We start from the raw sequence: 22,788 nt of genomic DNA, 5'->3' as shown, positions 1-22,788 counted from the left end.
AGGGATTGAACCAGAGTCAGGCCTCTTGCAAGGCAAGTACCCTAACTGGTTATCATCTCTAGCCCAAGGAAGTATTCATGAGGATCTTGTTAAATTTGGAAGAGCTTGAGGAGTTTGCACACTAGGTCTTCTTTGAAGTTTTGTTAGAACTCTCTTGTGAATCCATCTGAACCAGAGTTTTTTTACATCTTGAAAAAATTGTTAATAACTTTTAATTTCCTTGCATATGATTGCCCTATTAGGTTTTCTACTTCCTTTTGATTCAATTTTAGGAGGTTGTATGGTTTTAAGAATATATTCCCTTTTGTTTTGTTTTCAGTTCTCTAACTTGGTGGCATAGTTGTTCATGGTTACCTCTTAGAATCTTTTTGTTTTCTGAGGTTTCTATTATAATTTCTTTCCTTTCATCTCTGATTTACTTATTTTCTGTCCTGTTATTCTTTCAAAAGGCCAGCTCCTGGTTACATTGGCCCTTTGTAATGCTATATTGATTTCTATATCATTGATTTCTGTTATAATCATTATTTCTGCATGATTTATTATTTCCTTCTTTCAGCTTTAGGATTCATTTGTGGATTTGTTTCTAGCTTCCTAAGCTGTGGGGTTAACATTTGTATTGCCTGATGGAAACCTGTATTACTTCTTTCTTCACTCTTTTAGGTTCAAATCTCTGAGAATGGTTTTATTGTCAACTTAATTTATTGACTTCCAAAGTTTTGGAAATAGTGTCTTTCTACTTAAAGTCACCTTCACTTAAGACTTTTGGACATAATACATTAAATGGAAAAAAATGTTGATTTTCTTATTTCTTTTTTCCTTTCAAATAAGATAGTTTGTTTTAGTTTGGGGAAAACTCTTAACACTGTATTCTAAGTACAGCATTAAATCAGTTTGAACAGTAATTAAACTAATCTTGCTTATTTAATCCTTTTGTTTACTTATTTTTTAGTGGAGATAGATATGATTCCTTACGAGCTTGTATTGGAGACACTTTGTGTCGGAAGCTGCAGAATTTGAATATCTTCTTAGTAAGTATTAATTTTGCTGGAGTTGAATAGTATAATTCAAAACCTTTGTATAACATTGAGTTAAACAAGATTTTGTAGTCTGTGATCCACAGACGAAATCCATCCTGGTAGCTTTTTGAATTTTCTTAATTCTTTCAAGCTAAAATGGTAGAATTAAGTACTTGTAATAGTGACATATCCCTAAGCTAAAATATTTACTGTTTTTTAGTTTACCAACCCTGACTCTAAAGAAATAGTGCATTAAAATTGATTATGGAATGCTATTCTTTTTTTTATGGGTTTTGTTTTTGTTTTATAATCAAATACAATTTATTAGTGGGGGTTTTGTTTTGTTGTTCTGTTTGGATCATTTTTGTCTTTGTCCCAGATTTCTCTCCTATTGGATCCTACCCTTTGAATTTTTTTTTTAATTTTTTGTTTCCGTTTTTGGGCCACACCCAGTGACGCTCAGGGTTACTCCTGGCTATGTGCTCAGAAATTGCCCTGAATTGGGGAGACCACATGGGATGCCAAGGTCCTTTCTAGGTCAGTCGTGTGCAAGGCGAATGCCCTCCCGCTGTGCTATTGCTCTGGCCTCACCATTTGATTTTTTTTTTATTATGATGAGTCCTGAAAATACTGCTTATGTGTAGTAATTAATCATTTTCTCAAATGTGGTGAAAACCAGCTATTACCAAGTTTTGCCATTCATATGAAACCTACTTTAATTATCTTTTACATGAAACTGGTAATAGGAAAGTAAGATCTATTCAAAAAATGAATTTTGCAAATGATCTTTAAGAAATTTTTTTATTTTAAGAGCTATAATGTTTTATATTACTTGTTTATACCATAGATTAAAAAAAAGAATTTCAAAACTGAGAATATGATTTAAGCTTAAATGGTAGAACACACGTCTAGCATTTGTGAGGAACTGATATATACCCCAATAGGGACTGTTGCCACCCCAGGAGTGGAATCTACTAAAAAGTAACATAAATTTGGGGCCAGATACAGAATACAATGGGTAGGTCATTTGCCTTGCATGTGGGTGACTTGGGTTTGAGCCCCCAGCTCACCATATGGTGTCTTGAGCCTTCCAGGAGTAATTTCTGAGTGCAGAACCAGGAGTAATCCCTGAGCACCACCAGGTGTGACCCAAAAACCAAAAAAATTTAAAAAGTAACCTGGGACTGGAGAGATAGCATGGAGGTAAGGTGTTTGCCTTGCAAGCAGAAGGACGGTGGTTTGAATCCCGACGTCCCATATGGTTCCCTGAGCCTGCCAGGAGTGATTTCTGAGTATAGAGCCAGGAGTAACCCCTGAGGCTGCCGGGTGTGACCAAAAATCCAAAAAGTTAAAAAGTAACATAAGTTCAGTTTCTGCCTTTTTGACATTATAAAATGTCTCTGCTTAGGGGCATAATATTAAATATTAAATTAGATTAACAATATTAAGTGAATATGTGGTAAATGTTATACTTTCTGTGTAAAGTTTTGAGGCATTAATTAATGCAATTGTACCACTTAAATTCTTTTAGTAAAAGAAATTACAAATGATAAATATTTTTAACAAAAAAAATTTTTTTCTGGACCATATACTGCTGTGTTCAGGATTTACTCTTGGCTCTGTGACTCACTTCTTTTTTTTCTTTCTTTTTTTTTTTTTTTCCACCCCTCCCCTGTGACTCACTTTCACTTCTTGGGTGTGAGACCGGGCAATATGTGGTTTTAGGGGTCAAACCTGGCTTGTCTGTATGTAAGGCAAGCACCTACCATCTGTACTACTATTATGCTTTCCTTTAATTTTTAGCATTTGAACCAAATTAGGAAGAAATGCTCTTTAGGAAAAACTTCTGATTTTATTTAGTCTGATCTTAATCAATTTTCTTCCCATAGGTAGGGTGTGGAGCCATAGGCTGTGAAATGTTAAAAAATTTTGCCTTACTTGGTGTTGGCACGGGCAAAGAGAAAGGAATGGTAAGACATTAAAATACTGTATTTCTTAAATTATTATGTTTCTATTTCTATAATTTGTAAACTATACTTGACTTCATAGATCCTCAGCATTGGTTTTTGAAATAGAGCATTAAACTAGAAATTGGAGGATTCTCTCTATGGTATTCTAACCACTTTTCAAAAGTTAGAGGAGTTTTTAACAACTTAATTTAATTCTCTACTCCTCACTTTCCCTAACACTATAAAATATATCTTTAATACTAACCTCATAATATTATCAGTTAGGATCCACTGTGGAAGTATTAAACCATAAAGCACATTGATTCTGTTATTGTTATCTCATATTATAATTATATATTAATCTACTTCGAAGAAGCTAACTGAAAGCTGAACAATATTCAGATAGTGTCAATTGGTGATTATGAAAAGATAATGTAAATGTATACACTAAATTCTTAAGAGTATAAATACGAGTTAATTGATAAACCATATTATATTTAAATGTATTTTTTGTTTACTTTTGTGCTATTAAATGCTCTAAACTCGCTTCTCATAGATTTATCATGGTGACTGAGTAATTAAATGGCTAAAATATATAGCTCACATTTATAGCTTGTTAAACTGCAATAGTGATATTTTCACTTTTGTTTTATTAATAATATTTAGAAAAGTTTCAAACGGGGCCAGGGTGATAACACATTGGTAGGGCGCATTGTGTTTTTAATAGAAATATCCAACTTGAATAGACAGTTCCTATTTCATCCTCAATACATTTAGTAGTGTTTTATTCTGTTTCAAATTTAAATTATCTATTGTATAATATGAAAATTGTTCACTTTTTGTAAATACATAATGGTGCTTAGCCAATTGAAATACAGTATATTTTAATTTGCTAAAATTTCTCAAATTATCACAATGGGGATGAAATAAGTGGAGAATATTTTTTGTTTTTATGAATTGAGTTTTGTATTAATTTTAACTATAAAAATCTGAATTGTAAACCTTGCAAGCAGCTGACCCAGGGCAGACTGGTTCAATCCCCAGCCTCCCAGATGGTCCCCCAAAACAGGAGCAATTTCTGAGTGCATAGCCAGGAGTAACCCCTAAGCATCACTGGGTGTGGCCCATAAACCACAAAAAAAAAAAAGTTTCACACAGGAATTACGGTTTTAGTCGGTTTGTGCCTATGCAAATCATATTTAAATACCAACATAAAAAGAGTTAGTAGGGGCTGGCAAGGTGGCGCTAGAGGTAAGTGCTAGCCAAGGAAGGACTGCGGTTCGATCCCCCATATGGTCCCCCAAGCCAGGGGCAATTTCTGAGCGCTTAGCCAGGAGTAACCCCTGAGCATCAAACGGGTGTGGCCCAAAAAACCAAAAAAAAAAATAAAAGTTTGTAGAGGCCCAAACATGGTGGCTCAGTCAGTAAGTGGTAGGGTGTCTTGTTAGCATGTTGAAGACAGTGGTTGTTCCATGACACAATCCCAAAGTATAGCAAGTGTGATCCCTGTTTCTGCCATTGTGATTCTCAGTGCTACAACAAAGTACGTAACCTCCATGCCCAAACCAAGGTTGTTTACTACTTTATGCCAAACTGCCACACATGTACCATCCATCCCCCCAGCATGATAACAAATAATAATAGTAAAGGAAGAAGGGGAAGGGAAAGGAAGGTAGAATGGATAACCTTAGAAATTGTTACTGGGGCCGGGCGGTGGCGCTAAAGGTAAGGTGCCTGCCTTGCCTGCGCTAGCCTTGGACGGACCGCGGTTCTATCCCCCGGTGTCCCATATGGTCCCCCAAGCCAGGAGCAACTTCTGAGCGCATAGCCAGGAGTAACCCCTGAGTGTTACCGGGTGTGGCCCCCAAAAAAAAAAACCAAAAAAAAAAAAAAGAAATTGTTACTGTGAGCTTTACTGACCAAAATCATCTAGAAAAATTTAAACTTAAAGAATTTTTCTGAGAAAAGTAAAAATGTTCTAAATGATTTGTTAACATAATATTTTTTCCTTGCTACTAGATCACAATTACAGATCCTGACTTAATAGAAAAATCCAACTTGAATAGACAGTTCCTATTTCGTCCTCAACACATTCAGGTGTGTTTTATTCTGTTTCAAATTTAAATTATTTATAACATGAAAATGGTTCACTTTTTGTAAATACACAGTGGTACTTAGCCAACTGAAATACAGTATATTCTTTTAAATTGCTAAAATTTCTTAAATTATTACAACGGGGATGAAATAAGGGGAGAATTTTTTGTCTTTTATGAACTGAACTTTGCATTACTTTTAGCTATAAAAATCTGAATTGTAAAACATAGTTAGTTGTTTGTTTTGATATATGTGTGTTAGAATGTGTGATTAAGGTATGTCTACCTATTTAATCTTGAAGCAAAGGATATGACACTGCTTAAATTTCCTAATGAAGTTCTAACAAATTAGTCTATGCCAGAGTTGCTAAATTTTAGTATTTAGACATTTTGCTCTTAATTTTGTTTGACCACTTAAACTTTTATCATAAAATAATAGTCTTTGTTCAGCTTTTTTTTTAATAGAGTTCAAAATCTTTGTCAAGAAAAATAAGGGGCGGTCTGGTGAGGTGGCGCTATAGGTAAGATGTCTGCCTTGCATGCACTAGCCAAGGAAGGACCGCAGTTTGATCCCCTGGCGTCCCATATGGTCCCCCCAAGCCAGGGGCGATTTTTGAGCACTTAGCCAGGAGTAACCCCTGAGCATCAAATGGGTGTGCCTCCCCTCCCCCCCAAAAAAAGAAAAGTAAGGGCTTAGTTAGGTAAATTTGCTTTTACTTTAGAAATGTTTTTCACTTTATTGTTGCACAATTCATTAATAATTTAGTAAATTAAGTATAGGAATTTTATGAGAAGAAAAAAGTTAAAGCAGCTGGTATGATTAACCTAATTGCCTCACATGTTCAAATATAAAAAACTGAATTAAAGTTTGTTTAGAGGTTTAGTTTACTTAAGCTACAACATACCACAAAATTAAGTCACTTAACTTTTCACATTTTAATTGATAAAAGAATTTAAAGGTCTATTCATTTGTAGTTTATTAAAATCTAACAAATTATATATACTTTGGATGTATTTAGTAGTATTGAGAAATAAAAACATGTTAGCTTAATAGTGTGGAAAGAGAAATGTCATTAAAATGAAGGGTTGGAGAAATAGTACAGTAGATAAAACATTTGACTAGTTCATGACAGACCTGGGTTCAATCACTTAACTCCCTATATGGTTTCCCAAGCCTGTCAGGCACATAGCCAGGAGTAAGGCCTAAGCACAACACTTAGCCTGGAGTAAGGCCTGAACACTGCCATGAATGGCCCAAATACCAAAACAAAAACAATAAATACATAAATAATAATAAGCCTAGAGTCTGGGAGCTAGAGAGAGTACATTGGGTAAAAATGTACTTTTACTGGTTTCAGTGCGTTGGTGGGGAAATAAATAAGGACAGAATTAAATATCCAAGTCAAAGTCAACAATAATAAAATTAAGGGACCTAAATTTTGTTTGTTTGTTTGTTTGTTTTGGATTTTGGCCACACCCGGCGGTGCTCCTGGGGTTACTCCTGGCTGTCTGCTCAGAAATAGCTCCTGGCAGGCACGGGGGACCATATGGAACACCAGGATTTGAACCAACCACCTTTGGTCCTGGATCGGCTGCTTGCAAGGCAAACACCTCTGTGCTATCTCTCCGGGCCCAGGGACCTAAATTTTTAACAATCTAAACTCAAAACGGGCAGGCCAGGGACGAAAGGTTGTGGTATAGATGCACTTTGGGTCCATTGGTGGAGGGAGGTTAACACTGTAAAGAGGAGGGCCCTGACTTATTATGCATCTGAAATTCAACTATGAAGGATTTCTTAAATCACAGTTTTTCAATAAAATAGAATTTTAAAAAAATGTACTTTACTTGGATTTTAGTACTTTAAGAATACTTGGAGAGTACAGTGAATAGTGTACTTCGGCCAACAAAGTTTAATTTTCAGTATACCCCAACCACTACTAGGAGTAATTCCTGAGTATCAGATGTAACTCAAAAACAAAAGAAAATAACACTGAAACACTTAACTGTAATTAAAGGTCGTTAGATTTTTAATCAAAATGTACAAATTTCAGGACTAAATAGCATTATTAAATATATAAATTATTCATGTTTTATTAATATTTTGTAATAACTAGATTATTGTGTTAATTAGATTGATTATATTATTTTGATTGTTAAAATAGATATTAAATTCAATTGTTACTAATGTTTTGTTGATTATCAGACTATACTTTCAACAATTAAAATGGAAATCATATTATTTACATTTCATATATATTCCTGATTGATATAAATATATAGGTTCAATTATAGCCTTTCTATGTAACGTGTTTTTTTCAGTTTCCATTATTATTATTATTTTTTTTTTTTTTTTTCAGAAACCTAAGAGCTATACTGCTGCTGATGCCACCCTTAAAATAAATCCTCAGATAAAAATAGAGGCACACTTGAACAAAGTCTGTCCAGCCACTGAGGCAGTTTACAATGATGATTTCTATAATAAACAAGATATAATTATTACAGCATTAGATAATGTGGAAGCCAGGAGATATGTAGACAGGTATGTTCTGAAATTGTTCATAAAGATTTATCTTTGTTTTCACTTCTTTTTCATGAAAGCCTGACTGAGAAGTTTCAAATTCTTTAAAAGTATTCTTTATGTTCCTATTATAGTTCTTCTCAAATCTAGCTTTAACAATTTTTTGTTACTCCTTAAGCCTAACATAACATTTTAAGTTCTTAATATGATGTAAATGTTTTTCATGGAATATATGAAATGCCTTATGTCTACCATCCCATTTAAAATCTGCCTATTTTACCCTAGCTCCATTTTTCCACTATTCATTCCTTCTTTCAGTTTTTCCAGTGCTTTCAAGTTTTTTCTCCAGGATTTGCACAAACTCTTCTTCAGACTGAGGAAAGAGTTAATATAAATCTCCTATGACTATATTTATATAAATACATATAAATATATTATATATATTTGGTTTGAGGTCACATTCAGCAGCACTTAGGAGTACCTAGCTCTGTGCTCAGCTCCTGGCAGGCTCAGGGGACCATATGGGATTCTAGAAGTTGAACCCAGGTCTGTCCTGGGTCAGCTGTGTGCAAGGCAAATGCCCTACCACTGTGCTCTCACTCCAGCCCCAAAACTCAATTTTGGGGGGCCACAGCCATTGGCGCTTATGGACTCTGAGCACCACTGCACTCAGAAATCATTCCTGGCAGGCTTGGAGGACCATATAGGATGCCTGAAATCAAACCTGGGTCCATCCCAGGTCATCCATGTGCAAGGCAAACGCCCTACTGATGTTCTATCACTTCGGTTTCTTTATACATATTCTTGACTGTATATATTCTTCATGGGTTTGGGATTATTTTTATTTTTCTTCATGGGCTATTGTTTCTTTACTTATCTTTTTAGCTTTGAATTTAATGTCTTTTCTACATTTTTCTTAAGTGCCCAAAATCTTAATTCAGATTTTTATAACGATCTTTTTAACAATCAGTTTTCTTCATTGCATTTATTTTTGTTTATACAGATGAATTTTATATTTGTTTCCTCAGTAAAGGACATACTTAGGGACATTTTTTTTCCATGCCACACTTGAAGCCCAATTAGGAAGTTGTGTGTTTAGGGAGAGTGGAGAAAGGATAGGAAATAGAGAAATAATAGATTGATAACAAAATTGTATGAGAAAGTTACGGATACGTGTTTGGTAGTAATGTGCCTGTCTCCCAAAAATATTATATTTAAGAAGTAATGTGTGAATGGTCAGTTGAAAGTAGTTAAATGTCCTTTGATTAATATTATTATTGCTTTATATTTGATATCTATCTTTTCTGATAGTCGCTGCTTAGCCAATCTACGACCCCTCCTAGATTCTGGAACAATGGGAACTAAGGGACATACTGAAGTTATTGTACCTCACTTGACTGAATCCTATAACAGTCATGTAAGTGCAACAAGTTTTAAAAGCCAATAACTTTTATTTCTTATAACTTTTTTTCTCGATTAATAATTTGTTTTATTTTTCCTCATCTTTTGGTTTTTGATATGTAATGATCCCTACACATGTGTACATGCATTTTTATTTTTTAAAAACCAATTAATTTTTGTCTTTCAGGATTCTTAATCTTACATTACTCAGAGTTACTTGTGTAGTGTTTTTTAACAACCTTTAAATGTGCTCCCTACTCAGGAGCTTACTATAGAACCAATTTTTCATAAGATTGACCAAAATGTCTGCATACATATGGTTTATATAAATAGCATTATCATTTGAAAATAATAATAGGCTTTATGATACTCAAAAGATCCACCACCCAATTTGTAAAGTTGAGAGCATGATAAAATTTGTTTTTTGATTTATTGTTATATATTACCAGGGACCAAACTCAGCATGCTTGCATTACCACTCTACAAGCTTTCATCCTGACCCCTGAATTTTACGTATTTTATTTACGGAAGGCTTTCCAAGTTGTATTCAGCATCAAGGGGCTACTCTGAACAGGATTGTTCCAGGCTGGATCCAGCAACTCCATTTAAGGAGAGCTGATGGCACAAGAACCATACCCAGCAGTGCTTAGTGGCTGTATCTGTATAGTGCCAGGGATAGGATTTGGGTCTTTGCATATGCAAAGTATGTGCCCCTGATCCTATCACTGAGCTATCTTTCCCAGCCACCTAAATTTTATTTTTTTTTACCTTTTAAACTACTCAGGTTCAGTCAGTCAAGTTTCATTGCCTTTTCTTAATTCTCTATTATGTTTTCTAAATTAGCGGGATCCCCCAGAAGAGGAAATACCATTCTGTACTCTAAAATCCTTTCCAGCTGCTATTGAACATACTATACAATGGGCAAGAGATAAGGTAATAAAAGTCTTTTTTCAAGTTATAGAAAAGAAAATGTATTTTAAACTTTAAATCAACTTCTGGTAAACATATTTTCTTTTTTCCCTATAGTTTGAAAGTTCATTTTCTCACAAGCCATCACTATTTAATAAATTTTGGCAAACCTATTCATCTGCAGAAGAAGTGTTACAGGTAAAAAAAAAATTAGTATAATTTAATGCAGACACTATCAGTATAATTTTATTTTCAAGTGACCCACAAATAGTTTATTTTACATCTTTTTTGTTTGTTTGTTTGTTTTGGGGGGTCACACCTGGTTACTCTTGGCTATGCGTTCAGAAATTGCTCCTGGTTTGGAGGACCATATGGGATGCTGGGGGATCAAACCGCGGTCCATGATAGGTCAGTCGTATGCAAGGAAAATGCCCCACCGCTCTGGCCCCTATTTAACATCTTTAAAAGAAAATAAGTTATTCTATGTTTTAAGTATAAAAATGCTCTTAAAATACAGGCCGTAAATTTATTTTTCAGTAAAACTGAAAAATTAATTTTCAATATTTTACCAGATTTGTCCCACCAAATACCATATGATTTAAGCTAACAAATAGAAGTTCCTAACAATACAACTACAGCACATCAAACAGTTTAAACTCTTTGAAGGCAGCTTTACCGTTGTTTTGTTTTGTTTTTAACTGACTTAATGTTAGTTTATAAAGACTACCTTTTATTTTTTTGCTTGGGGGCTAAACCTGGTAGAGTTCAGGAGTCACTACTGGCAGGCTCAGGGGACAACATGTGATGCTGGGATTGAACCTGGTTGGCTGTGCAAGTCAAGCACCCTACCCACTATACCAATCACTCTGGATCCACAAAACTGTTAAAGATGCAGTTTCCTGCTTTTCAGAATTTATTCCTATTTCTCACTCATCCCCAAAATAGAAATATTTCTCCACCCCAATCCTTTAGACCCTTTACTTAACTCTTACAATTCTCTGTCCTGTTCCTTTATTGACTTTAGTTCTACCATCTTGACTCTAAGAATTTGTTTTCTTTTTGAGCTTGTTCCATGTTTGACTTCACAAATCCTGTGTGAAAAAAGACATTCTATACTGATTTTTCTTCTTCTGACTTGTTTCACTTTGCATACCCTCTCCCATGAAGATAGCACGATTTCATCTTCTTATGCAGCAATCACAATCTATTCCTTTGTGTTTATATATCATTTTATTACTCATTTTGGTTGAGCACTTGCGTTATTTCCATGTCTTACCTTTTGTAAATAGTGCTGTAGTAAACTTAGGTGTGTTTATATCTATCCAAATTAGTGCTCTTGTGTTCTGTGGGTGGAGATTTAGGTGTTGACTTACTAGATCATGGATTAAGTCTATTTTTAATATACTAGAAGTCTTCACACTATCTTCCATAGAAACAAATAGTTCACATTCTCATTTCAGAGCGTATAAAGGGCAGATTTTGGGGGGGGGGCACACCCAGTGACACTCGGGTTACTCCTGGCTATGCGCTAAGAAATCTTCCTGGCTTGGTGGACCATATGGGACGGCAGGGAATCAAACCTTGGTCTATACTGGGTCAGCCGTGTGCAAAGCAAACGCCCTACCACTGCACCATCACTCCAGGCTTTTTAATAAAAGTTATTTATAGAAGTCTTTATAGTTTGTATTTTATAGGATTAACAACAGCTCATAAGACATAAGAATAACTTGTAAAATAAGGAACTTTAGGGTTAAAAATTGTATGTGCTCTTTTCCTTATCCAAACAAATGAAAGAAGGAGAAAGGCAGGGAAAAGGAGCAAGAAGTGAAAAAATGAAAATCAAAAATACATGTACTTGTATTTTGGTTTAGTTCCATTTGTGTATGTGTATATATATTTTATCGGAATTGTGTCTATTATGGGTTTTTTCTTTCATTCTAGAAAATACAAACCGGACACAGTTTAGAAGGCTGTTTTCAAGTTACTAAGTTATTAAGCAGAAGACCTAGAAATTGGCCCCAGTGTGTAGAATTGGCAAGATTAAAATTTGAAAAATATTTTAACCATAAGGTAAGTTTGCATTCTAAAACACTAATAAAAAAACACTATGTGGGTCTAGAGATATAGTAAAGTGACATATTGACACAGTGCTTACCACTGGTGGTTCACAAGTAGATGTGGTTTAATGCAATTTACTGTGCAGTTGAAGTTTAATGCATAATTGCATTAATGAATACAATTACATTTTAGCTAAATGCTTATCAGTTAGTTACACCCTTATGTAATCCTTACCTTTCTTTATACAAAACTGGGCTTTAAATAGGAATTTAGGGGCTGGAACAATAGTACAGAGGGCAGGTGCTTGTCTTATATGCAAGCGACTTGGGTATGATTTCTAGCATCCCATATGATCTCCCGAGCCTACTAGGAGTGCACAGCCAGGAGTTATCCCTGAGCCAAAAAAGCCAAGCGCGAACCAAAAAAACTAAAAAGGCAAGGGTTGTATTCCTTTGTAAAGAAACTATATTACATATAAACAATGGAATATTACTTGGCTTTAAGAAAAAAACAAACTCATGTAAATTACTGCTATTTGAATGACTTCTCTAGACTCTAGAAAGTATCATGTTGAATGGAATTAGGAGACTATATAGAATGATCTCCCTCATGTGTGGCATATAAAGAAACAGCAAGAAGGCAATAAATGTCCAAAGACAAAAGATTCTGAGAATTGGGTTTTAGAAGAAAACATCACTCACTGTGTGGGGGTCAACGTACACTGGACCTAAAAATTCTGATGGCGGTATGATGTTGGAATGTTTTGTGCAAATCATTTTCTTATCAATATTGTAAATCATGGTACCTAAATTTTTTGTTTGAAGATAAGGAGACTAAGGGCTGTCATGCATCATGACTGACCATTTAGTCAAAGAATACTGTGCATTAAAAGATGATCTCAGGGGCCCGGAGAGAGAGCACAGCGGTGTTTGCCTTGCAAGCAGCCGATCCAGGACCTAAGGTGGTTGGTTCGAATCCCGGTGTCCCATATGGTCCCCCGTGCCTGCTAGGAGCTATTTCTGAGCAGATAACCAGGAGTAACCCCTGAGCACTGCCGGGTGTGGCCAAAAAAAAAAACCAAAAAAAAAGATGATCTCAGTTGGAAATGTGGAGTAGACCTTCCAGGTTTGTGTAATTACACCCAGCAGTGGAATCATCTAACAACACATTTCTCAGAACATACCTCTTATTAGATAACACATGAACAGATTTGGTAACACCAGCTGATTAAAGCTAAGATCCCTAAATAATGAGGGACTACCATTTTATTAGTAATCTAAAGAAATTCCACTAGTCTAAAGACTACTAAAGTAGTCTACAGAAAAGGCCCAGTGCTCAGGACTATGAGCTGTGCTGTCACTGAACTGGGGTCAGTCACTTACAAAATGAACATACACTCTTAATTCTTTCTCTGGCCCTGAGTTCATCTTTTCCTCTTTTTTTTTTTCCTCTTGTCTCTTAAAGTTTTGTTGTTGTTGATTTTTGTTTTGGGGCCAGGGCTTACTCCTGGGTCTGTTCAGGTATCACACTTCTTTAGGACCCATTTAAGATGTCCAGGAATAAACCAGTGTTGATCGCTTACAAGAAAAATGCCTTACCTACTGCTGCCCCCTCTATTTTATTTTTAATTATACTTATCTCTACTTTTTTCACTTACTTCTTGGTTATGCTTTTTAGAAAAGTGGTCTCTACCCTCTGCTTCCTCACTTGGTAAATGCATATCTTCTTTCCCCATTACCATTCAGATTAGTTTTACATGATTATTGTCAATTTTTGGTTTCAACTTTAATGTGAAAATTCAACAGTTTATAGATAAAATGCTGTAATGAACCTAATGTCATTCTCATCTATTGCTTATCATTCTGGTTCAACAATTAATTCAGTCTTGTTTCATCTGTAGCTCCATCCATTATACTTTCCTCCTAAGTATCAAGCATCCACTATCAAGCAACATAGCATTTCTGAGCACTAAATTGGAATTTTTGTTCAAAGAATTTGGTTTTAGGGATTAGTTCTTTGAAAGGAGTTGAATGCTCTATAAAAATGTCATCATATTGGTCCCGAGAAATAGTATAGTGGGTAGATTTCAAACTCAGGTTTGATCCTCAGCACCGCCAGAAGAATCCTGAGAATCACCAGTGTAGCTCAAAACTAAAAATGCCACTATTTTATATACTCTATGGAGAGCAGTGAAGGAGAAAGAATATACAAGAATGTCTATTAAAGTTTATTTCTTTTCTGTTCAATTTTTTACCTCATATAAAGTAGGGATTTTTTTGTTTTGTTAATTCTCTAGGCTCTGCAGCTTCTTCACTGTTTTCCTTTGGACACACGATTAAAAGATGGCAGTAAGTATAATCAGGTTTTAAGGAAAGAATTCAGTGCCTTTTTTATTTTATTGCCAGTTAATAGTTGTATCTTTCATTAGGTTTGTTTTGGCAATCACCGAAAAGGCCCCCCTCTCCAATAAAATTTGATATAAATGAGCCTTTGTAAGTATATCTATTTTCATTTATATATGTGCCTTATTGTAAATATCTTAGCTATGCATAGGTTTACATTGCAGGGTAAAAACCTTTAGTTAATATTAAAGTACTGCATTCATGTTGATAAAGTTAAAACAGTCTTACTAACAAAGCCTGCTACTGCAGTTTTGGTACATGGTAAATAACATTGTTCTTATTTTCTCCAAGTGAAAGCTAAGTAACCTCTTTGATTTTATTCAGAAAAGATCAATGGGGGCTGGAGTATTAGCACAGGGGTAGGGTGTTAAATGTAGCCAACCCAGGTTCGATGCCCAGTATCCCATATGGTTCCACAAGCACTGTCAGGAATGACTCCTGAGCACTGCTGGGTTGTGCCTACCCCTCTCAAAAAAAAAGAGATCAATATAACATGTTATTTAATGAAACCAGTACTTAAAAAAAAAGTATGCAAGGGGAGGAAATAATCTTTTATTTCTACTGAGTACCTCCCTGTGTAATCTCAAGTTTTTAGAATTGCTCTTTTGTGTGTACTTATATATGCTGTGTAGGATTAACATTGTGTGTATGATAATACAAATATTAACAATATATATATAGTATATATATACATTTTATTTGATCACTTAGTTTATGAATCTTCCTTTCAACTGATAAGTTTGTTTAATTTTCTTAGCTATTCCAGGAGTCTTCAAACTACAGCCCGCGGGCCACATATTTATTCCCATTTTGTTTCTTCACTTCTAAATAAGATATATGCAGTGTGCATAAAAATTTGTTCATAATTTTTGTTTTTACTATAATCTGGCCCTCCAACAATCTGAAGGACAGTGAACTAACTGGCCTGGCCCCCTGTTTAAAAAGTTTGAGGACCCCTGAAAGCTATTGGTTACTTTATATGTTCAACACCCTACCTAGATTACCCCTTTTCTCTTGCTAGCTAGCCTAAAGGTCTTAAGCATACTTTGCATAGAAAAATTCATGTTCGGGGGCCGGAGAGATAGCATGGAGGTAAGGCGTTTGCCTTTCATGCAGGAGGTCATCGGTTCGAATCCCGGCGTCCCATATGGTCCCCCGTGCCTGCCAGGAGCAATTTCTGAGCCTGGAGCCAGGAATAACCCCTGAGCACTGCCGGGTGTGACCAAAAAAAAAAAAAAAAAAGAAAAATTCATGTTTGAGGCCAGAGCAATGGGGCAGCAATAGGGCATTTGCCTTGCACATGGCTAACTCAAGACGGACCTTGTTTCCATCCCCCGCATCTTATGTAGTCCTCCAAGCCTGAGCGTCACCGGATGTGGCCCAAAATAAAAAAAAGAAAAGAAAAGAAAAATCCATTTTCAAGTCTTGGCATCTCTAAGGCAAAGCATTAATCTGGAGTAGACCCTGAGCATTGTGGAGCATGGCACAAAAATGAAATAATAATCCTGTTTTGTTGCTCAAATAAAACTTACTTTGTTTTTTTCTGATACATGTTCTATAAAACATTGTGATATTTTCTTAAGAATTTAACTTAGTTTCTTTTCTATAATCTATGTTCTGGCCATTTCTGTTCTTGCTGTCACTATCATAATGACGAATTAGACATTTTGAAATTGAGCTCACAGTGTTCCTGTTTTTATTTAAAAAGGCACTTCAGTTTCCTTCAGAATGCTGCAAAATTATACGCTGCAGTCTATTGCATTTCATTTACAGCAAAGGTAAGATATTCTCTCACCGGGTGGCCCAAAAACAAAAAAAAAAACCCTTTTTGATTGTTAGAATTATTATATAGTAAAGTGAATGTGTTACTTAAAATAGTGGCATTTGGTCTGTTAAATCCTTTTGAGAAAGGGCTAATTTTGTGATCACTGGTAAAAGACTAGAAACAACTTGCCTGCACTCAGATATGAGTTCCTTAATTGCTTCTTAATAATTAGATTTGCTGCTAGCATTAGCCTTAGATCTAAGTTTATCTCAAACCATTTAATAGGCTCTTACCTCACAGGTATTAATTTCAGTAGTTTATTTAATGAATATTTATTGAGTATAGCTTTTGGTTAGTAGAATTTAATAAAGAAATAATCCCTAATCTCAAACATTTTAACATTCACAATCAGTCTTTTAATTTTTTTTAATTTGTAAGAATAAAGCTTAACATTTTCGGTTTTGTTTTTGTTTTTTTTCCTGCTAAGTATTTCACATACCACCTTCACCCCAGCTTTTATGAAGGACATCTTTATTTCTGTTAGAATAAAAATAAATGCTATAAACAGATATTGTCTGAATATTAAGGTGTTGGGGATTCAAGTCTTAATATAATAAAAGAAGCTTATCTTAGCAAGGTATGTTTAGCTTTAAAATTCAGAATTAAAAGATTTTAATGAAATTAACTTTTTTAAAAACAGGATTTATCAGCAGATGCCCTCTTGAATATTCTTTCCAAAATAAAAATTAAGGAATTCAAACCTTCCAACAAGGTATGTTTATAAATTTAGCAAATGGTTTATTTAACAAATTTAGCAAATGGTTTATTTAACAAATTTGTTTATTATCAAGAAGTATATGAACTGTTTTTTTAGTTGTTTTGGTTTGATTTGTTCAGAAACCACACACAGCAGTGTTTAAGGTTTATTTCTGGCTCTGTACTCAACAATCATTCCTGGCAATGTTCAGGGGACCATATTGATTGTTAAATAAGATCAGTTAGCCACATGTAAGGCAAATTCCTTACCTCTGTTATATTATCACACTGATCCTAGTTATGAGCTTTTTTTTGTTGTTGTTGTTGGCTTTTTGGGCCACACCCGGCAGTGCTCGGGTTACTCCTGGCTGTCTGCTCAGATATAGCTCCTGGCAGGCATGAGGAACCATATGGGACACCGGGATTCGAACCAACCACCTTAGGTCTTGGATTGGCTGCTTGCAAAGCAAACACCGCTGTGCTGTCTCTCTGGGCCCAGTTATGAGCTTCTGTATCAAGATTAATTCTAATTTTGGAGACTGCTTGAATGAATATGTCTGGCTCTTAATGAAGTGTGTGTGTGTATTGGGTTTTGAGCTACACCTGGTAACGCTCGGGTTACTCCTGGCTCTGCATTTAGAAATCGCTCCTGGCTTGGGGTATCATATGGGAGGCCAGGAGAATTAAACCACAGTCCATCCTTGACTAGCGCCACCAAGGCAGATGCCTTACTGCTTGCACCACTGCTCCAGCCCCTGAATTATGTTTTAATGGCTTGGGGCATTAAAAATGGACAATAATATGCTATTGTAATATGAGCAAGAAGGAAATACTGATTGAGGAGGTGTGGTATTTCATATGGAAGGAAATGGAAAAAATCTGTCTTGGTATAGCAATATTTGATCAGAATCCTAAAGGAAATGAGGTATAATAATCTTTTCTATTACTTGGTGAAGAAAAAAATGTAGAGAATAAGGACAACAATGAAAGACTTTAGAATAATTTAAATTTTAAAAGTGGATATTTTTCTGGAGGGCATGCAAAGAGAGTAACAGATTTATTACTGAGGTTGTTGGATTAAAGCTATGGATTTTATATATGTGTGTGTGTATATATATATATATACATATACATACAGAGTATATATAATGATGAAATACACCAGTAGAAGATTTTAAGTAGTTGGATGGCTCTGACTGTTAGGATAATAGTGATTTTCTTAGTTAAAATAAGAACCAAAGAGGCCGGAGAGATAACACAGCAGTAGGGCATTTGCCTTGCATGCAACTGGCCCAGTAAGGACCTGGTTTGATTCCCAGCATCCCATATGGTCCCCCTGCCTACCAGTGGTGATTTCTGAATGCAGAGCCAGGAGTAACCCATGAGTGCCAGTAGTTATGGCCCAGAAACCAATCAATCAGTTGTAAATAAATAAGTAAATAAAGTTAATAAAAAAAAAAAGAAGAAATAAGAACCAAAGGGCCAGAGCGGTAGCACAGCAGGAGGGGCATTTGCCTTGCATATAGTCAGCCTGGATTTGATCCCTGGCATCCCATGTGGTCTCCTGAACCTACCAGGAATCATTTCTGTGTGCAGAGCCAAGAGCAACCTCAGAGCACTACCAGGTCCACACTCCCCCCCCCCCCCCAAAAAAAGAAGAATTAAGCTTAATTGCTTAAAGAAAAATGAAGAAAATTGTTTGCACAACTTAAATATGCTCTGAGGAAGTCACCTAACTAGAAGATAAAGTATAATTGTCATGTAGAGATCTATTTCATATTATTTTAACATATTCTACTAAATGTAGCTAGAGGAAATAGGGTACTATTGTAGAAAAGATGAATGGGATTTTTCAAAATAGGCATCTTGGAGGAAGAAAAAGCATGCTAATAAAGATGGTGTGCAATTTGATACCAAGCTTTACATTGTACCCTAAAGAAAGCATGTACAGTCTTTATTTAGAGAAAAAATCTTGAATAGCAATTTATTGTAAAAGTGAGTTTTCTAAATTAAATATTAATGATTTATAATTCAAGGAAAAATAAAATTCTTACTCAGAAGTTACTTCTTCCTATTTCTAATACACAAAACTACTAGAATTAAATGAAAGAAATTTGTCTCCACTTGTCAGTAGTGTTCTTTAATATGTCTTTGAATTCAGTGAATTCTATTCTGTATTTTTCTAAAATAATATTTTTATTGAAGCACCATGAGTACAGACATGGTTGTAGTTGGGTTTTAATCATAAAAAAAATACCCCCTTCACCAGGGCAACATTCCCACTACCAATGCCCCCATTTTTATTCTTCCTGAATTCTATTCTGGAGTTGCCTTTATCTTAACTCAAGATGTATGATTTTCTTTCCTTAATCAGACTCCCTCTCTCCTATCTCCTTGTATTTCTTAAATTGCGTTCTTCCTAGAAAAGTATATATTCTGACCGTGCTTAGTTCTGTATCAAAGATGTAGGGTGAGTAAATAAGTGCTTCTGGCCCTGTTTTTTCTGTATCAGAATCTGGGGATAAGAAATAGTCCTGTATGATTTATTGTGTGTGTGTGTGTTTCATCCCTTTGGTCTTGGTTCTGTATCAGAGTTTTGGATTAATAAATTCTGTATAAGTTAGCTCGTTTTTATAGTAGTTAAAAACTTTCCACAACTTTAAACCAGTGCATACCTAATTTCTCAGGTTCTAGTACTTCCAGTAATATATGCCAAAGTCTGAAATAACAGGTAGATGTCCTGGCAAATGACATGTTTTGTTTTCTTAATGCCATAGTGTTTCTTAAATACATACCATATTTAATTTGTAAGAACATAAATTTTACTTTTAATACGAAATAACATTGTTTAGAGATGATGTTGCAAGTGTCTTAAAGAATACTAAATTGAGGATGCCGATCAAGTCATTTCTTTTACTGGTTAATCTGAATTTATTGTCAACATAGGTTGTTTTTTTGTTTGTTTGTTTGTTTATGTAGTTGCTGGTTGAGGTTTTTTTTTCTAATATAAATCTTTAAGCACCATGATTACAAGCCTGTTTGTAATTGGGTTTTAGTCATAAACAGAATACCCCCTCTTCACCATTGCAACATTCCCACTATCAAAGCCCCCTCTCCTCCCCCACCTCTGCCTGTATTTGCAACAGGCATTCTACTTCTCTCATTCTTTAACATTGTAATGTTAGTTGTTTGTGTAGTTATTTGCCTAAAATTTGAGTTCACCACTCTTTGTGGTGAGCTTCAAATTGTGAGCCAGTCCTTCTGACCCTTCTAGTCCTTAACTCAATTGTCTCTGGGCCTTATTACAGTAATACCTTTAATTTTTCTTAAAACCCATAGATGAGTGACACTATTCTGTGTCTGTCTCTCACCCTCTAACTTATGTCACTCAACATTATGTTAGATTTCATGACTTCATCTCTCCTGACAGCTGCATAATGTTCCATTGTGTATATGTACCATAGTTTCTTTAGCCATTCATCTGTTGAAGGGCATCTTGGTTGTTTCCAGAGTCTGGCTATTGTAAATAGTGCTGCAATGAATATTTATTCATTTTGTGAGGAAGAGATTTTTGAGCTGTATTTTTGTGTTCCTAGGGTATATCCCTAGGAGTGGAATAGCTGGATCATATGGGAGTTCAATTTCCAGTTTTTTGAGTAATCTCCATATTGTTTTCCATAAAGGCTGGACTAGACGGCATTCCCATGTCATTTCTAAAGGATAAATTAACTTACTTATTACTCTCTTAAATACACATTTATATGAAGATGTATTCTGAAGAATTTTTATGGGACCAGTATGTAAAGTGTGCTCTTACTTTACATTTATTGTATTTCTTCAGTTTCTAGAAAGGTAATAGATGTATGTAAGGTGGTTTGGAATAGGTTTTTCTGAATCACAAACTATTGATGATAATTTCGTAAAAGGTATAAAATATATCAGTCCATGTGCTTAATAATCTAGTTTAGTAGAGAAGGTAGTATCTTTGGTGGCTTACTTGGTAAACCAGTATAGCATCCAAGCTTAGGTGTTGGTTATGATAACATTAATAAATGTCTACGTATGTTATGTTTAAAGGTTGTTCAAACAGATGAAGCTGCAAGGAAACCAGACCAAGTTCCTGTTAGCAGTGAAGATGAAAGGAATGCTGCTTTTCTATTAGAAAAGGCTATTTCATCTAATAAAGCTACAGCAAGTAAGAGGAAATGTAAAAATATTGTGGTGAAGGGCTAGAACCATAGAACTGCTGGAAGAATGCTTGCCATGCATGCGGCCAACCTTGTTCAATTCCTAGCACACCATATTTTCTCCCAAGCCCTCAAGGATAACTCCTGATTGCAGAACAAGTAACTCCTGAGCACCATGGGTGTGGCCCAAAAAAGGTTTATTTTAAACTAAAACATTCAAAAAACCTTATGGAGTTGTAAAATTACCACAATAATATGACAGTAATGAGGGGCTGAGATATATCTCTGCTATAGCTCAAACATAGCATTATTTTGCATGTGTGAATATCTTGGTTTTTTTTGGGGGGTGGCCACACCTGGAGGTGCTCAGGGGTTACTCCTGGCTGTCTGCTCAGAAATAGCTCCTGGCAGGCCCGGGGGACCATATGGGACACCGGGATTTGAACCAACCACCTTTGGTCCTGGATCGGCTGCTTGCAAGGCAAACACCGCTGTGCTATCTCTCCGGGCCCATGTGTGAACATCTTAACTCCAGCACTAGATATGTAGATAGATATCATGTATATATGCAGGGGCATATAAGTTGATTTTATGATAATAAAGGTCATTGTCCTATTTTAACTGAATTCAAACTTTATCCAATTACCTTAACACTACAGAGTGAAATTTATATTTACTTTGTTGTTATTCTGATAGCTTTAGTACTTAACTATCTCTATTGTTGTTCCTTTATAAATTATGGGTGTTATAGTAAGCAAATATACTGAGTTCCTATAGAGATTGTTAGGTCCAGTTAAGACAGTTTAAGGTAAAGAATTAGATTTATTTTGCCTTCTTACTCTATAATTACAGACTACAAATTGACCTACAAACACCCTTGAAAACTCATCTTAAACACACGAGACAGGACTTTTTAACTCCATAAAAAATATATTAAGCCTAGACCTGCCTCTTCCTTATGAACTAAATGAATGGTTTCCAAACTTTTATGGTTATGTCAGTAAAATTTAGGACAAACAGCCTAATTAACAAACTACTTGTCTGTAAAAGTTAACCTTGATTTTAATTATTCTATTTTTTATTTCATCAGCCATATTGGAAAAAATTTTTCAAAAAGAAATATAACTTAATTGATTAGTTGACAAAACATTACAGTGTACTATTAGTGAATCAATTTGTCAGCAAGATTCAATATTAACCCTTAACTACTTAACAGATGTAGTACATGACTTTTTTCACTTACATATATTTTAGAGAAAAAATGTGATATAAAAATTACCTAATTTAGTGGTACTAAAGCCATCATTTTTATGTCCTTCGGTAACATCAGTTCCCTGAATTTTTTTTTGTATTTTTAAAAGTAATCTGAATTTATTTTTATCTTTTAAGACCTTCGCTACTTACTAAGATGATTTGTTTTTCTGGTTATTATTTCAGATGATCTTCAGATGGCAGTACTTTCATTTGAGAAAGATGATGATAGTAATGGACATATAGATTTTATCACAGCTGCATCAAATCTTCGTGCTAAAATGTATAGCATTGAACCAGCTGATCGCTTTAAAACAAAGCGCATAGCTGGTAAAATTATACCCGCCATAGCAACATCTACTGCTGCAGTTTCTGGCCTGGTGAGTTTATTTTACTCAAAATTAAAATACTACTTATAGAGCACTTCCAACATATAACTGAGATTTCTCAGAAAGAAGGATACCTGTTGATCTTACTTTTCAG

General features: G+C 35.0%; 1 protein-coding gene across 1 annotated transcript in view; it reads left to right on the top strand.

Moving 5' to 3' along the window:
- The window catches only part of UBA6 (ubiquitin like modifier activating enzyme 6), a 68,251-nt gene that overhangs the window by 38,659 nt on the left and 6,804 nt on the right, over nt 1-22,788 (top strand). The window contains exons 16-29 of the mRNA XM_049790008.1: nt 950-1,028; nt 2,906-2,986; nt 4,985-5,062; nt 7,416-7,597; nt 8,888-8,993; nt 9,821-9,910; nt 10,004-10,084; nt 11,828-11,956; nt 14,241-14,292; nt 14,373-14,436; nt 16,055-16,124; nt 16,812-16,883; nt 20,945-21,062; nt 22,492-22,685. Coding sequence (XP_049645965.1) covers nt 950-1,028; nt 2,906-2,986; nt 4,985-5,062; nt 7,416-7,597; nt 8,888-8,993; nt 9,821-9,910; nt 10,004-10,084; nt 11,828-11,956; nt 14,241-14,292; nt 14,373-14,436; nt 16,055-16,124; nt 16,812-16,883; nt 20,945-21,062; nt 22,492-22,685 — 1,396 coding nt within the window. The remainder of the gene's footprint in view (nt 1-949; nt 1,029-2,905; nt 2,987-4,984; nt 5,063-7,415; nt 7,598-8,887; nt 8,994-9,820; nt 9,911-10,003; nt 10,085-11,827; nt 11,957-14,240; nt 14,293-14,372; nt 14,437-16,054; nt 16,125-16,811; nt 16,884-20,944; nt 21,063-22,491; nt 22,686-22,788) is intronic.

The sequence above is a fragment of the Suncus etruscus genome, chromosome 16 (assembly GCF_024139225.1).
Source record: "Suncus etruscus isolate mSunEtr1 chromosome 16, mSunEtr1.pri.cur, whole genome shotgun sequence".
Lineage (NCBI taxonomy): Eukaryota > Metazoa > Chordata > Mammalia > Eulipotyphla > Soricidae > Suncus > Suncus etruscus.
Note: the sequence above shows the minus strand (reverse complement) of the source record. Positions and strands in the feature narration are given on the sequence as shown.